Consider the following 14,871-nt stretch of genomic DNA (forward strand, 5'->3'; position numbering starts at 1 on the left):
TGCTTCTCGATTGAATGACAAGAATGTACTTGAATGTGGAACAAAAAAAACATTCTACCGTACGAGGGAAAAAGATTTGCTACCATTTTTCTGCGAAGAAAACAATCTAGTATTTTGCAAAGATATTAAAAGACTCATGATAAACATGAGACATCCCCAATATGTTCCTGACGATTGGCGTCTATTTATTGACAGTTCAAAGCGCAGTTTAAAATGTGTTCTTTTGAACAATAGAAACATATATGGGTCGATAACAATTGCCCACACCATCAAAATGAAAGAAGAATATGAAACCATAGCTTTGGTCTTGGAGAAGATACACTATCATGAACATCAATGGGATATATTTGTTGATATAAAAATGGCCAATTTCCTATTAGGCCAACAAAGTGAGTACACAAAATATTCATGTTTGATGTGCCTCTGGGACTCTAGGGCCAAAAAGACCACTGGGTGAAACGACAGTGGCTTGTAATGGAGAACATGGTTGTTGGTGAAAAGAATTTGATTCGAGAACCATTGGTTGGAAAAGACAAAATAATCCTGCCTCTACTTCACATAAAGCAAGGCCTGATGAAGCAGTTTGTAAAGGCTCTTGATTATGATGGACAATGCTTTCAATATATATGTAGGAAAATCCCTAGCCTAAGTACAGAAAAATGAAAAGTTGGCATTTTCGATGGTCCACAAATCAGACAATTTATAAATGATAGTGGCTTCGTCGACTCCATGAGTAATGTTGACCGCAGTGCATGGATGTCATTCGTTCAGGTTGTTAAAAACTTTTTGGGCAACGACAAAGCACCAAAATATGCTTAATAATAACAGAGATCTTGGATGTAATATGAGCATTAAGGTTCACCACCTTCACAGCCACTTGGACCGTTTTCCAGATAATTTGGGTGACTTCAGCGAAGAACAAGGTTAAAGATTTCACCAAGACATTAGGACCATGGAAGATCGTTATCAGGGACGGTGGGATGAACATATGATGGCTCATTACTGCTGGAATTTGCAAAGAGACTCTCCTACCAAAGTTCATTCACTAATGTTCCATAAAAGAAGTTTCCTAAACAAATGTCTGTGTCATTTATGGTTTAATTTTCATTATTTGGGATAATAGTTACATCGTCCACTTTGTTTTGTTCCTTGCATCACAATACTGTAGAAAATAACACTAATTTGTTCAGTATTTAATTAGTTCGATCATATGTGTAATATGGAATAGGGTAATAAAATTCAGTCGGTGCCTATATCACAGAAACCAGAGCTGATAGGGAAATGGATGGCATATTTGAAATCAGCACACGGAATATACCTTATATCAGCTATCAAACACTCTGCACCAAAATACGTGTTGGCCAGTGTTATACATAAAACTGATATTATTTGTACTCAGGAACCCCATTTCACGCCAACGTCTCACCCTGCATACTTTAGCTCATGCTATGGAGCCCATTATCATTCTATGTTTGTAACTAAAAACAGGGAAGGAAAAATCTTTATACGCAATTCCTTCCCATTTATGGTCACCAGATACATTACTGACAATCTAGGTCATTACTTAATACTACAGGGGAAATTATACAATGAAAAAATGTGGGATCCCTGGATCGGTTTTATTGGCATCCCTAATCTAAACTATTACTCACACTTCTAATGAACAAAAAGCCTCCCCCCCACACACATACGAAATAAAACAAAAAACATGGATTCTGAAGTGTTGAACCAGACTTATATGAGACAAAGTTAACTCCATAGAGCTTGCCAACCCTTCGACCTCTACCCTGTTTCCCTGAAAATAAGACATACCCTGAAAATAAGACATAACATGATTTTCCAGAATTTTTGAGGATGCAAAATGATTTTTCAGGCTTTTTGAGGATGCTTGAAATATAAGCCCTACTCCAAAATTAAGCCCTGCTAACAGTTAATTTAAAAAAAGTCAATTTAAATAGTGTCCAGGCAACTATACATGTAAAAAAGTTAAACCTTTTTGAACAAAAATTAATATAAGACACTGTCTTATTTTCGGGGAAACACGGTACTAGTAGTGTGCAAAAATAGATTACTTATATCTGTCAAGGATGTTGTTTTTACCGTTGTCTGCCATTATTTGGTTATGTGGACTTCGGTCGTAATGTATAATTCTATATTCCCCTGCATGGGGCATCTGCAGTAGATTAGTGCCAAAATTATGTATTATAATTCAATAAATACCTTTGAAACATACAAGTAAGATGTGTCAACAATCTGCCAAGTACTTTTTTGTCCCATTTAACTTCACTAAAATGTTTTCAACATTTTTCAATAAAGTAAATGGCACTTAAAAACTAAGGCTAGTTCTGCAAAAAAACATTCCCGCATAAGGTTAGATTTACAGAAAAAGAAAAAACTTCTGACTCTTGGAAGGCGAGGAAAAAAATTAAAATTGGCTGGTCATTATCAGGCTAAATGTATTTAAAAGAATGGCTACTTATTAGAGATGAGCGAGCATACTCGCTAAGGCTAACTACTCGAGCAAGTAGTGCCTTAGTCGAGTATCCTCCCGCTCGTCTGTAAAGATTCGGCTGCCGGCAGCGGGCGGGGAGCGGTGGGGAGGAACGAAGGGGAGATCCCTCTCTCCCTCTCCCTCTCTCCCCCCCGTCTTTAGAGACGAGCGGGCAGGTACTCGGCTAAGGCACTACTCGCTCAAGTAGTTAGCCTTAGCGAGTATACTAGCTCATCTCTACTACTTATCTATAACATTTTGGACGGTTTCACAAAGGCGATTTTTGCACAATGCGAAAGTGAGTGAAAATGCAGAATTATAAAACCAATGATTTTCAATAGTTTCTGTCACATTTGCGATGTTTACGCTTATGTGATGTGGCTATTAAAAAAAAATCGTGCATGTCACATCTTTTTGCGTTTTGCAATTTATTTATTTATTTTTTTTTTATCGCCTGTTTCCCTATGGAGCCTCACTTTTATCACAACATACGAACTTGCGATTTTCATGCAATGTGACTTTTGCACTAAAAAATCACTGTAAAATCGGAAGAGAAAATTGCAAGCGGCAGATGTTTTTTGAGATAAAAAGCATCGCTGACGTTCAAAAATCATGAAACACGCGATTTTTGGTGCGATTTTCTTACAGGGATATCGCGATTGCTGTGTAAAACTAGCCTTAAGTTGATGTGATTTATGGCTAAGATATTTTCCACATTCTAAACCTTTAAACGTCCTTCCCCCCCATGTGAGCTTTGTTGATGGCGAAAAAGATATAATTTAGCTGCAGAACATTTTCTACATTCAGAACATGGAAACCGTTTCTGTCACGTGACTTCTCTGATGGCGACCAAGACATTTTTTCTCATTAAAACATTTGCCACATTCAGAACAGGAATATGGCTTCATTCCTGTGTGAATTCTATCATGTTTAACAAGATCTGATTTATTTGTAAAACATTTCCCACATTGAGAACATGAAAAAGGCTTCTCCCCTGTATGAATTCTCTCATGTCTAACCAGATTTGATTTACCTGAAAAACGTTTCCCACATTCTGAACATGAATATGGTCTCTCCCCTGTGTGAATTCTCCCATGTCTAAACAGATCATTTTTACCTGAAAAACATTTCCCACATTCTGAACATGAAAATGGCTTCTCTCCTGTGTGAATTCTCTGATGTGTAACAAGATGTGATTTATGGGTAAAACATTTCCCACATTCTGTACATGAATATGGTTTCTCTCCTGTGTGTATTCTCAGATGTGCAACAAGATGTGATTTCTGGCTAAAACATTTTCTACATTCAGAACACGAATATGGCCTCTCCCTTGTGGGAATGGTCTGATATTCAACACCTTTTCCGTAAATCTTATTTTGCTTAGCTGTCTGTGATGAATCACAAGAAAGAACCCATATAAAATGATCAGATGATAGATCTTTGCTGTGAAGGGCTGAAGGTATATCTGGGATAATGTCAGGCTCTTCATATGTATATTGTATGATACCATAATCTTCTACTTTACAATCTGCTGATATCAGATGTCCCTCTGAGTTCCTGGTGTCGTCACCTGCCAAGAAAAAAAATGAATTTTTACTATTCTTAATTAATATAACACCAGATAATTAAGGACGCTGGGGTAAGGCTTAGGAGAATTTGTGATGTTCTCTGCATTTAGTGGTTACTCACCTGGGTAGTCATCTGTAGGAATCTCCTCCTTACACGGCTGATTCCCCCTCACATGTGTCTCTGCAGCATTATTATGGAGCAGATCTTCATCCGGATTCACAAGCTGTGAAATAAATATTGTAAAAGTCATCACACAGTTGGAGAAGTCGTGTGGAAGGTTTTATATGGCCAGAAAAGGTCATTAATTAGTATGAGGAGCCGGAATGACATGACAGCAGTAGTGATCTGGGCCAAATAGCTGCAGGTCTCCTGTATAACTCCAACCTGTTGCTTCTTTATTCCAACCAGAAGTCTCCAGAACCATAAATGATAAATACTCTTACCAGTAATTTAAGTTTTGGGAACCAGTGACAGCACCTGGAGCAAAAGGGAACACCCACTTTCCACTTCAGTGTATTCCAGAGTAGATCCAGAGGAGTGACATATCCCCATATATTTATCTTACAAAGAAAAATAGAATTCCCATAACAAACTGCAAGCCAGAGTGAGGGAATAGATGAGTGCCATCATGGGTTCCGGAAAATCAAATTACTGGTGAATGCAATTATTTTTTCAATCACTCACGGCAGAACAAATGAGAGATACCAGAGGGAGGGCTAAAGCTTGTAATTTATTTTTTCCAAAGAAAAGGTCAGGAAAAATGCAAGACCAATCAGTAGAGTTTAGAGATGAGCGAACGTGCTCGGCCACGCCCCTTTTTCGCCCGAGTACCGCGATTTTTGAGTACTTCCGTACTCGGGCGAAGAAATTCGGGTGGCGCCGTGGATGAGTGGGGGGTTGCAGCGGGGAGTGGGGGGGAGAGGGAGAGAGAGAGGGCTCCCCCCTGTTCCCCGCTACTACCCCCCACTCACCCACGGCGCCCCCCGGCCACCCCGAGTACTTTTCACTCGAGTACTGAAGTACTCGAAAATGGCGGTACTCGGGCGAAAAAGGGGCGTGGCCGAGCACGTTCGCTCATCTCTAGTAGAGTTTTAATTTGAAAGTAGAGTGTGAGGATGAAGGAGTAGCTAAAAAAAACTTCCCGAGCTCAGTGATGGGTGTCATCAACCTTACCAGCCCCACTAACCTGCTGAAATATAAGCTAAGGCAGTAGTCATCTTAGCAGTAGACCCCTGATAGCTGTCCAACCGTATTACGGTGTTGAAATGGAACAAACAAGAAACCCATATTCCTTAAAGGGTCACTTTGACAAAAAAACAACTTTTTTTCCATCCGTACATCCCTCATCTGATTGCCTGTCACACTCTGGAGATATCCTTTGTATATTGTAGTCACTTCCATGCAGTGCAGCCTCCTTTCTGATGCTAGTCAGGCACAGTCTTGATGTTGCTTTCAATGTCACTATTCTGTGTTATCAATTCCATAATGCACCAGGACAGCTAGAGACTCTACCATCTCTGTTGCAGGGACAGTACTGCCATTTCCATCTGTATTATATATTCATTAAAATACGCTACATACCATATGTTTACAGTCAGGAGGATGAGCTGTGATCTCCTGTATTATATCTGTGCGACAGGAGCCTCTAATAATAATCAGCAGTAACTGTCATAAGAGTGTATGTGTCCTCCTCTGCAGAACATTTGTGGTAAAGTTAATCACAGGAGTTATGCTGACTAAGAAATTGACTAGTTTGAGAAGAACATAAATCCAAGTAAATCTCAGCTGCTCAGAATTGAGATCACATGAACCTCCTTGAGAAACAACATCTGGATGTCACTTTCCATCAGGAAACCCATTATTGTTCAGGTCCAATTCCTATTTTCCAGTGGCCTATCATAGTCCCTCTTCTGACCCTAAATTGGCACTTGTATCCTCATTTCACGTTCTCTACCCTGAAGGTTTGTGGAGTCTCGAACTAATGGGGAAAGCCGCATGCTCCTTGTCAAAAGTCAGATTATCTTGTAAATCCTCATGTTTGCTACTTCATAGCCCCCAACTCTGGCCAAAAGAAGGCCCTTTCCAAATACCTTGACTAGCTGGATAATTTTGCTGAGGGTTTCCTGGCTGTAGGAGGCAACATTAATGTTCTCCTAGACCCTTCTTTGGCCATTTCAAAAGGTCTTTTCCATTTCCCATACTCCAGTGTTAGACGTATCAGGACCCCTTGATCGCCTCGACTTGTGGTGCCTATTGCACCCCTCACATAAAGGCTACTCCTTTTACTCTGCTGTGAAAGACGCTTACTCCACACCTGAGCATTTCTTCATTAGACACCAGGACTTGTATTGCTTATACATAGCCCTGATTGGTAACATTACCTTCTCGGACCATGCCCTTATTTTGGTTCCCATTCAGTGCCAATGGAAACTGAATTCTACTCTTTTGAGTGATCTTGCTGTAACCCACAGTATTAAGCAATCTCTTAGAGACTATTTTGCTCTTAATGTTTCAGCCATTTCTAATCCCTGTGCACTTTGGGAAGCTCACACATGTGGTCAAGGGCGTATTTGGTCACAGCGCTCAGCTTAAATGTAAATGGCTGTCGCTGTCTTGAAGCTTTTAGATGAAATTGTTGCCCTGAAAACCCAACATAAGGGCTCATCTACTGAGGACATTTGTCTTTACCTTATTTGGAAATGGGACACACTGAACTCCCTTCTTATGAATAACTCTAAGGCTATTCTCGCCAAATGGCGGTGCCACTTCTACAAGTATGGCAACCAATGTAGCAGATCACTAGCCAAGGCTCTGAGAAACCAACAAACCTGATTATATATCCCGCTAGCCCTTGTGTCGAACCATGTTCACAGGCACCTTCCTGCTGATATAGCAGAAGTATTAATGTATTTCTATGCTTCATTTTATGAAGGTGATACCTGTAATCTGGAAACCCAGCGGGTCAATTTCCATTTGCAGGTCAAGACCTACATTTAAAACTCAGGTCTGCGTTCTTTTTGCCCTGGGGATATAGATGCTATTGAATCTCCTAAATCTGACCTCAAATTACTGCCTATTATTAAAGAGTCTTCTTCAAGAAAGACCCTGGGTTCAGATGGTTTACTAGAAGTCCTTCTCTGACATTCTGTATCATTTCCTACTAGTATCCTTCAATGCTCTTGCTCATTACTTGACCCTCCAAAGGAACGCTCTCTGTGCGTACATCACTGTCATTCATAAATCTGGCAAAGACTATTTTGTGTGTTTTCCCAGCTATAGGTCAATTGCATTGCTCAATAAGGATTATTAAACTCTTTGCAAAGATTCTGGCAGCTAGAATGGTTCCTCTCCTTGTGGGCATAAGTCACCGGGACCAGGCTGGTCTCATGATTGGTGGAGAAGCCTGAGACAACCCACACTAAGATCCTCAACTTGGTCTCTCTTATGCTGCTATCCACTAATGCTGAGAAGGCCTTTGATAGAGTCAATTGGGTTTTTATGGAGGACATTCTTCGGGCTATCGGCCTGAAGCACATTATGCTATCTTGGCTTCCTTCCCTATATAGCTGTTGGGGTGAATGGTGTTCTTTCAGATGAGTTTAATATATACAACGGCTCCAGACACTTTCCCCACTAATCTGTATTCTCATTCCTGCACCTTTTCTCTGCTATATTTGAGCACAAACTGATATGAAGGCCATTTCTGTGTTTGACTCTCCTTACAATGTTGCAGACTACGTTAACCACGTTCCGTTTTTCATCTCTAACCCCTCGGTCTCTCTTACTAACCTCATGCAGGATTGTTTTCTCTACTCCCAAGTCTCCAACATCAAAATCCACCTCAATAAATCGGAGGCCCTGAACATCTCCTTCACTGATCATTTGATGGATAACCTGCAAGGTTCTTTTAGGTTTAGGTGGGCCAACCATTCAATACTTGGGCATTAACCTTCCTAGGAATCCTTGGCTCACCTTCCAATTAAATTTTCCCTATTCACTGAAGAATTAAACTCTTCTCCTGCACGTGGATCCGTACCCCAAAGGGATGCATTGACCACCCGCGGGTAGATAAATACCCGCGGATGGTCAATAAAAGTGAATTTAAAAAAATATGGAGCATGAAAAAAATGGGCATGCTCCATTTAGGTGCAGGTCTCCCGCTGGGACGGCTCCCGCGGGCTTCTATTGAAGCCTATGGAAGCCATCCGGATCCGCGGGAGACCTAAAATAAGAATAAATTTACCCGCAGCGGCCCGTGCAGATCTTCTCTTCTTCGCGGCCGGATCTTCTTTCTTTGGCCCGGCGGATGTGCCCAGCGCATGCGCGCGGCACGCAGCCGGCGTGCCGAGCACATCCGCCGGCCGAAGAAAGAAGATCCGGCTGCAAAGAAGAGAAGATCTGCACGGTTCGCTGCGGGTAAGTTTATTCTTATTTTCAACCCTCATGTCCGCGGGGCAGGAGGGACCCGCTACGGATTCTCCATTGAGAATCCGTAGCGGGCCTGATTTTCCCCGTGGACATGAGGCCTTAAAGGGAGGCTATAGTACCCTGTTGTACCATATCTAGCTTGTATAAAGGTGGGATATGTGTGGGCAAGAAGGCGCTAGTACCCTGTTGTACCACCTCTAGTTTGTATACAAGATGTGATACGGGCGGGCATGTACTGTATGGTATCCTGCAGCATATTGCTTCATGTTTGCTGTAACTGAGGCTTTAGATTAGGAATGTCAAACTCATTTTCACCGAAGGCCTTCAAAGGCCCAATTGTAATTGTATAGCAAGGACTTGTTCACATGAGCGCATTTGCGCAGCGTATTACATGCTCAAATTTTGCGCCCGTAATATACAGTGAATAGAACCCATTGGGTTTGTTCACATGAGCGTATTTTTAATGTAATATGCAATCGCGTGAAAAAATCCACGGCATGACCTATTTTGATGTGTGTTACGCACCGCGATAGGCCATTGAAGTGAATGGGTGGCCAAAAAATGCGAATAAGTGATTTTTGCCATGCAAGTACGCAGCATATATTTTTATGACCAAAATGCTCTTATGTTTTAGTGACCCCCATATTGGCAGCAGTAGTAACAGGGATCTTCATAGTGGTCCCAGTTGTAATAGTGACCCCCCATAGTGGCTGCAATAGTAAAAGTGAACCCCATAGGGGCCAAAGTAGTAATAGTGACCCCACAAAGTAGTCCCAGTAGTGATAGTGACCCCCATAGTGGTCCCAGTGGTAATAGTGACCCACATAGTGGCTGCAGTAGTAATAGTGACCCCAGTAGTATCAGTGTCCCTTATACTGGCCCAATTAACAATAGTGACCCCTCCAGAGAAATCCCAGCGAAGTTTCCTGGCCAGAGGCCAATAGCAACCCTCCATGTAGGAACTATCGCTCATTTTCGGTCATTTGAACGAATTATGAGAGATAATTGTAGTGTCCTGAAGTTAATGTGACCTTTCCAGAAGTTTCTAGATTGTGCCTGAGTGATCTATGTGTGTCTTGTGTATTTGTAATTGTTCTTGTTTGGCTTGCAGCACGAATCGGTTTTGAATGTGTGTTGTATAGCTGCAGCAGCTGAAGAGTTAACTGTCTGGTATGTGAGATGTCTGTCTGAGAATGTATCTTTTTGTTAGTCATGTGATCGTGCTTTGTATATGCGTTTTGCAAGGATGATGTGCAAGTCAGTCTGTTTCTGAGTCTTGCAGAAGAGAGTCTGAGAGAGGAGTCTCTGCAAGACAGTCAGGAGTGAGAGAGGAGAATGGAAGAAGCCGAGCGATATCACCACCGCTTGCCCTGTGCCTGTCCTTGTAAGTAGTCCTGAGAGGAGCTGCAGTGACTTGGAGATGATGAACCTTGTTCCGTGGGAGAAAGCCAAAGACTTTACAAGACCCTAACCAGCGGCAGTGAGAAGCCTCAATTCTGAGACCTGTCTACAAAACAGTGAGTTTATTCAAACCCTGAGAGCATAGAGACACCGGGGAGACGTAATAGGCTTATCACCTCAAACCCTCACTAGCTGCCACCACAAGCACCAGATCAGCCTTACAGATAACTGTGACTGTGGGCATGTGGCTCGTCGGAACTGCTGACGCCTGGTGTCCGCTGTAAGAAACAGCCGGTACTCGACGTTTGGGGGTCCCGTACAGCATTCCGCAGTAAGATCATGGGACACTGTGCAGTTGCTAGGCTGCCGGGGGCCTTCTGAAAGGCTTGATAGGCGCTCTGCATAGGCAGTCTTGGGGCCTTTCAGAAGGCTCCCGGCTGCCTAGCAACCGCAGAGCATCCCGCGATCTTACCGGACAGGCTTGAAAGAAGCCGGTCCCTGCACAGTATGATGTAATGACATAGCATTACATCATACTGTGCAGGACAGGTAGTCTTCGTATCTTATGACGTTCGTAACTCGAACGTTCGCAAGTAGGGGACTGACTATCTGTACAGAACAACATTCTCATCTGCAACTATTTAAAGGACTGTAACTGTTATGTTTTCACATACTCTTTTGCCACTGTCGGGTGGGACTGCAGAGCCACACATGACAGCAATCTTGACTACCCCATGGTCTCCCTGCTTTGGCGTGTTTCGCCCGAATTCTGCATAATTGCTACATGTAAATGGACCCTAAGGAGGGTGGTAACCAACCCATATTAGTGCTATTAGTTGCCTGGTGGGTGTACAATCACACCAAAGATAGCTAGCTAGATAAAAATTAGAGATGAGCAAGCACCCAAATGCTCGGGTCCGCGTTATTCGAGTCAAGCTTTTCATAAAATTCGAGAGCTCTACTCAAGTAACGAACCCCATTGACTACAATGGGAGCATTTTTGTATGTGGGACGCCGGGGGTCCCGAGCTTTTTTTTTTGGTTCATGTTCTTCTGATACTGCTTTATTGACTGAAAATAAAAATGTTATGGTCCTGATTAGAGATGAGCGAGCATACTCGGTAAGGCGATTTACTCGAGAGAGCATCGCCTTTTTTGAGTAACTGCTGGCTCGTCCCTGAAGAATCAGGGGGGCCGCGGGGGGAAGAGTGAGAGAGATCTCTCTCCCTCCCGATCCCTTTCGCATCCCCCCCGCTCACCCCCTGAATCTTCAGGGACGAGCCAATCAATAGTTACTCGAAAAAGGCGATGCTCTCTCTCGAGTAAATCGCCTTACCGAGTATGCTCACTTGTCTCTAATCCTGATATATGATTTTTGTAAGAAAAGTGTTTTTAGTGTGCAAAAAAGGTTAAAAAAAACATTTTAAAAAACTATAAATTTGGTGCTGTCATAATTGTAATAAAGGTAACAATGTTTATGCCACACCGTGAATGCCATAAAAATAAAGAGTCACATTAAATTTGGAGAACATTGTAACATAGCATGTAAGGCTGAAAAAATACATATGTCCATCCAGTTCAGCCTATTACCCCCTAATGTTGATCCGGAGGAAGGCAAAAAACTCAAATGAAGTGAAAGCCAATTTTCCCCATTAAAGAGGAAAAAATTCCTTCCTGACTCGAAAATGTCACTTTTTTAAATTGTACATCTTCAATTTAAGTCTTGTATATAAATATTTTTGGCACCGAACTTAGTTGCCTTATGTGCACTTTCATCCCCATTTCCATGTACTCATATTTTCTGTGCCCCTTTGTTATTATTGTTTTTAACAAGTCACGAATAAAGATTGGTGTTTTAATTTAGTCCTAACTGTGAAGGGCATCAAATTCTGGGATCAGAGAAATTATAACATTCTCTTGATAGAGCTTTATGTGGTATGGTTTTTTTTTGTAGGAAAACTTTAGCTTTTATTGGTACCATTTTGAGGTATATACGACTTTTTAATTATTTTCATTCCTGTTTTGCTGAAGCAAAATGAACAGAAAACAGCTATTTTGACGACTTTCCTTTATAATTTATACTAGCTGATATACCCGGCTTCGCCCGAGTTAATTTGGTACTGGTGTTTATCTGGTGTTTACACGGAAAATCTTATGAAGTCGTGGTTACTTTAGAGATACCGAGGAAAAACATATGTTCACCATTTTCCATAGTTCTCTGCGTTACCCAGGAAACACCACGGGAGGTAACCATGCAACGTTTCCTTTATATAAAATGACATCAGGAAGTGAGAGAATTAGATTACGTACATAAAATTTGGACGCTAATTCTTTTGCGCATAGAATTGAATAATCGAGTTGGGACCCATTAGCTTTTCCTATTTATGACATAATCAATGCTCCTGCCAAATTTCCCGTTTCTATGACACCGGAAAGTGAGAAAATGACATTCCACACGTAAAATTTGGACACTAATTCTTTTGCGCATAGAATTGAATAATCGAGTTGGGACCCATTAGCGTTTCCTATTTATGACATAATCAATGCTCGTGCCAAATTTCATGTTTCTATGACACCGGAAAGTGAAAAAATTACATTCCGCACGTAAAATTTCAACGCCAATTCTTTTGCGCTAGAATTGAATAATGGAGTTGGGACCCATTAGCGTTTACTATTTATGACATAATCAATGCTCGTGCCAAATTTCCTGTTTCTTTGACACCGGAAAGTGAAGAAATTACATTCCGCACGTAAAATTTTGACGCTAATTCTTTTTCTTTCGTGCATATAATTGAATAATCGAGTTGGGACCCATTAGCTTTTCCTATTTATGACATAATCAATGCTCGTGCCAAATTTCACGTTTCTATGACACCGGAAAGTGAAAAAATTACATTCCGCATGTAAAATTTCGACGCTAATTCTTTTGCGCTAGAATTGAATAATCGAGTTGGGACCTATGAACTTTTCCTATTTATGACATAATCAATGCTCGTGCCAAATTTCACGTTTCTATAACACCGGAAAGTGAGAAAATTAGATTCCGTCCGTAAAATTTGGACGCTAATTCTTTTGCGCATAGAATTGAATAATCGAGTTGGGACCCATTAGCTTTTCCTATTTGTGACATAATCAATGCTCGTGCCAAATTTCCCATTTCTATGACACCGGAAAGTGAGAGAATTAGATTCCGTACGTAAAATTTGGACGCTAATTCTTTTGCGCATAGAATTGAATAATCAAGTTGGGACCTATTAACTTTTCCTATTTATGACATATTCAATGCTCGTGCCAAATTTTAAGTTTCTATGACATTGGGAAGTGATTTAGATTATGTATGTTAAATTTCGACGCCAATTCTTTTGCGCTAGAGATTGAATAATCGAGTTGGGACCCAATTACTTTTCCTATTTTGTAGATAATCTATGCTTGTACCAAAATTCATGTTTCGACGACATCGGGAAGTTGGAGAACTTTTGGCGGATATAACTAGAGCTACAGCCTTTTAAAATAGAACAAGCCGAATTTGTCCAAAACTGTAATTTCCCCTAGGCAATATTTCATGAGACCTTCTCTCCATCTACCTGATCATCCTGTGGAAGAAGAGGCCGGGGACATCTCTCCGCTGCTGTTCTCTTACTGGATCTACCTGCAGAAAACACAGACAGCCACTGAATTCATTCTCTACATACAAATAATAAAGGCCGTGTGGATTTAGTCCTGTCCATTACCTGGTGATGAGGGGGGCTGGTGGTCCTCCATCATGGCGTCCTTGTACAGATCCTTGTGTCCTTCTAAATACTCCCACTCCTCCATGGAGAAATAGACAGTGATGTCCTGACACCTTATAGGAACCTGACAACACAATGATACCATCATCACCCAGACACGTTATACCGCCATAGCGTTACTGTATAATGTCCCAGCATTCCCAGCAGCATCACCTCTCCAGTCAGTAGCTCAATCATCTTGTTGGTGAGTTCTAGGATCTTCTGCTCATTGATCTCCTCCAGTATCAGGGGGTGAGGTGGAGGCCCTGTGATTGGGCTCAGGGGTCTTCCCCTTCCATCAGACATCGGGGCCTGACAGCCATCACTGGAAGTCTTCTTCACTACCGTGTAATCCTGTTTATGGGGAGATACATCCATAAATATCACTGCAGACAATCCCAGAGTCCCTTATGTCTCCAGTTACGTCCAATCATTAAGGTTCTGTTCACATCTGTGTTCATCATTTCCATTATTCCAGAGTTTTCGATCTACTACATGACAGACATCATTGGCTTATAACAAGTCTGTTGGTTTTCTGTCATTTTACCAGAAAAACAGCACAATAAGCTGAAATGTTTTTTATGGCATGATTGAATCTGCAGTAAAGCCTCCAACATGGAAGTGAACAGAGACTGACTAAATTAGACATAATGATTATCGCTCAAAATTTGTTCAAACGACCGAAAATGAGCGATAATCGTTACATGTAAACGCGGGCATTGTGCACTTTTCGTTAGAAAGATGATTTTAAGATGAATTTAAGGCCCATTTACATGCAAGGATAATCTCCCGATAGACTTTATCTATACATTGTAATCTGTTATCTCCACATTGTAATCTGATGTCAGCCTCAAGGAGAACAATGCATTTGTGTGCACAGCTGGGCATGTGATTAATCACATGCTGGGCTCTGCAAACAGCTCCTGGAGCCCCTTTTACCTGCAAATGAAGATGATAATGTGTTAATGGCTATAAACACTTTATGCAAATAGTTTGGAAAATCTTTCAATCTTTCAGTCGTTTGAAAAATTTTCTTTCAATGTAAATGGGACCTTAGATAACAATGATGTAACGTGAGGTCATCCCCAGAATCTCTCACCTCTCCTGTAAGCTGGAAGAGTATCTCCAGGGTGAGGTTGAATATACTCTTCTTCATCTTGTCCGTGTTCCTATTTGTCCTTGACGGGTCAATCAGGATAATTATCTGATATAG

The 14,871-nt window shown here is 41.4% G+C and overlaps 1 protein-coding gene across 1 annotated transcript in view; it reads right to left on the reverse strand.

Annotated features, from left to right (window-relative positions):
* Positions 1–14,871, reverse strand: part of LOC136624518 (zinc finger protein 665-like) — a 135,823-nt gene that overhangs the window by 40,055 nt on the left and 80,897 nt on the right. Inside the window, exons 5-6 of the mRNA XM_066598503.1 lie at positions 4,181–4,283; positions 3,327–4,061 (exon numbers count right to left, since the gene is read on the reverse strand). Coding sequence (XP_066454600.1) covers positions 3,327–4,061; positions 4,181–4,283 — 838 coding nt within the window. The remainder of the gene's footprint in view (positions 1–3,326; positions 4,062–4,180; positions 4,284–14,871) is intronic.

Source organism: Eleutherodactylus coqui, chromosome 4, assembly GCF_035609145.1.
Source record: "Eleutherodactylus coqui strain aEleCoq1 chromosome 4, aEleCoq1.hap1, whole genome shotgun sequence".
Classification (NCBI taxonomy): domain Eukaryota; kingdom Metazoa; phylum Chordata; class Amphibia; order Anura; family Eleutherodactylidae; genus Eleutherodactylus; species Eleutherodactylus coqui.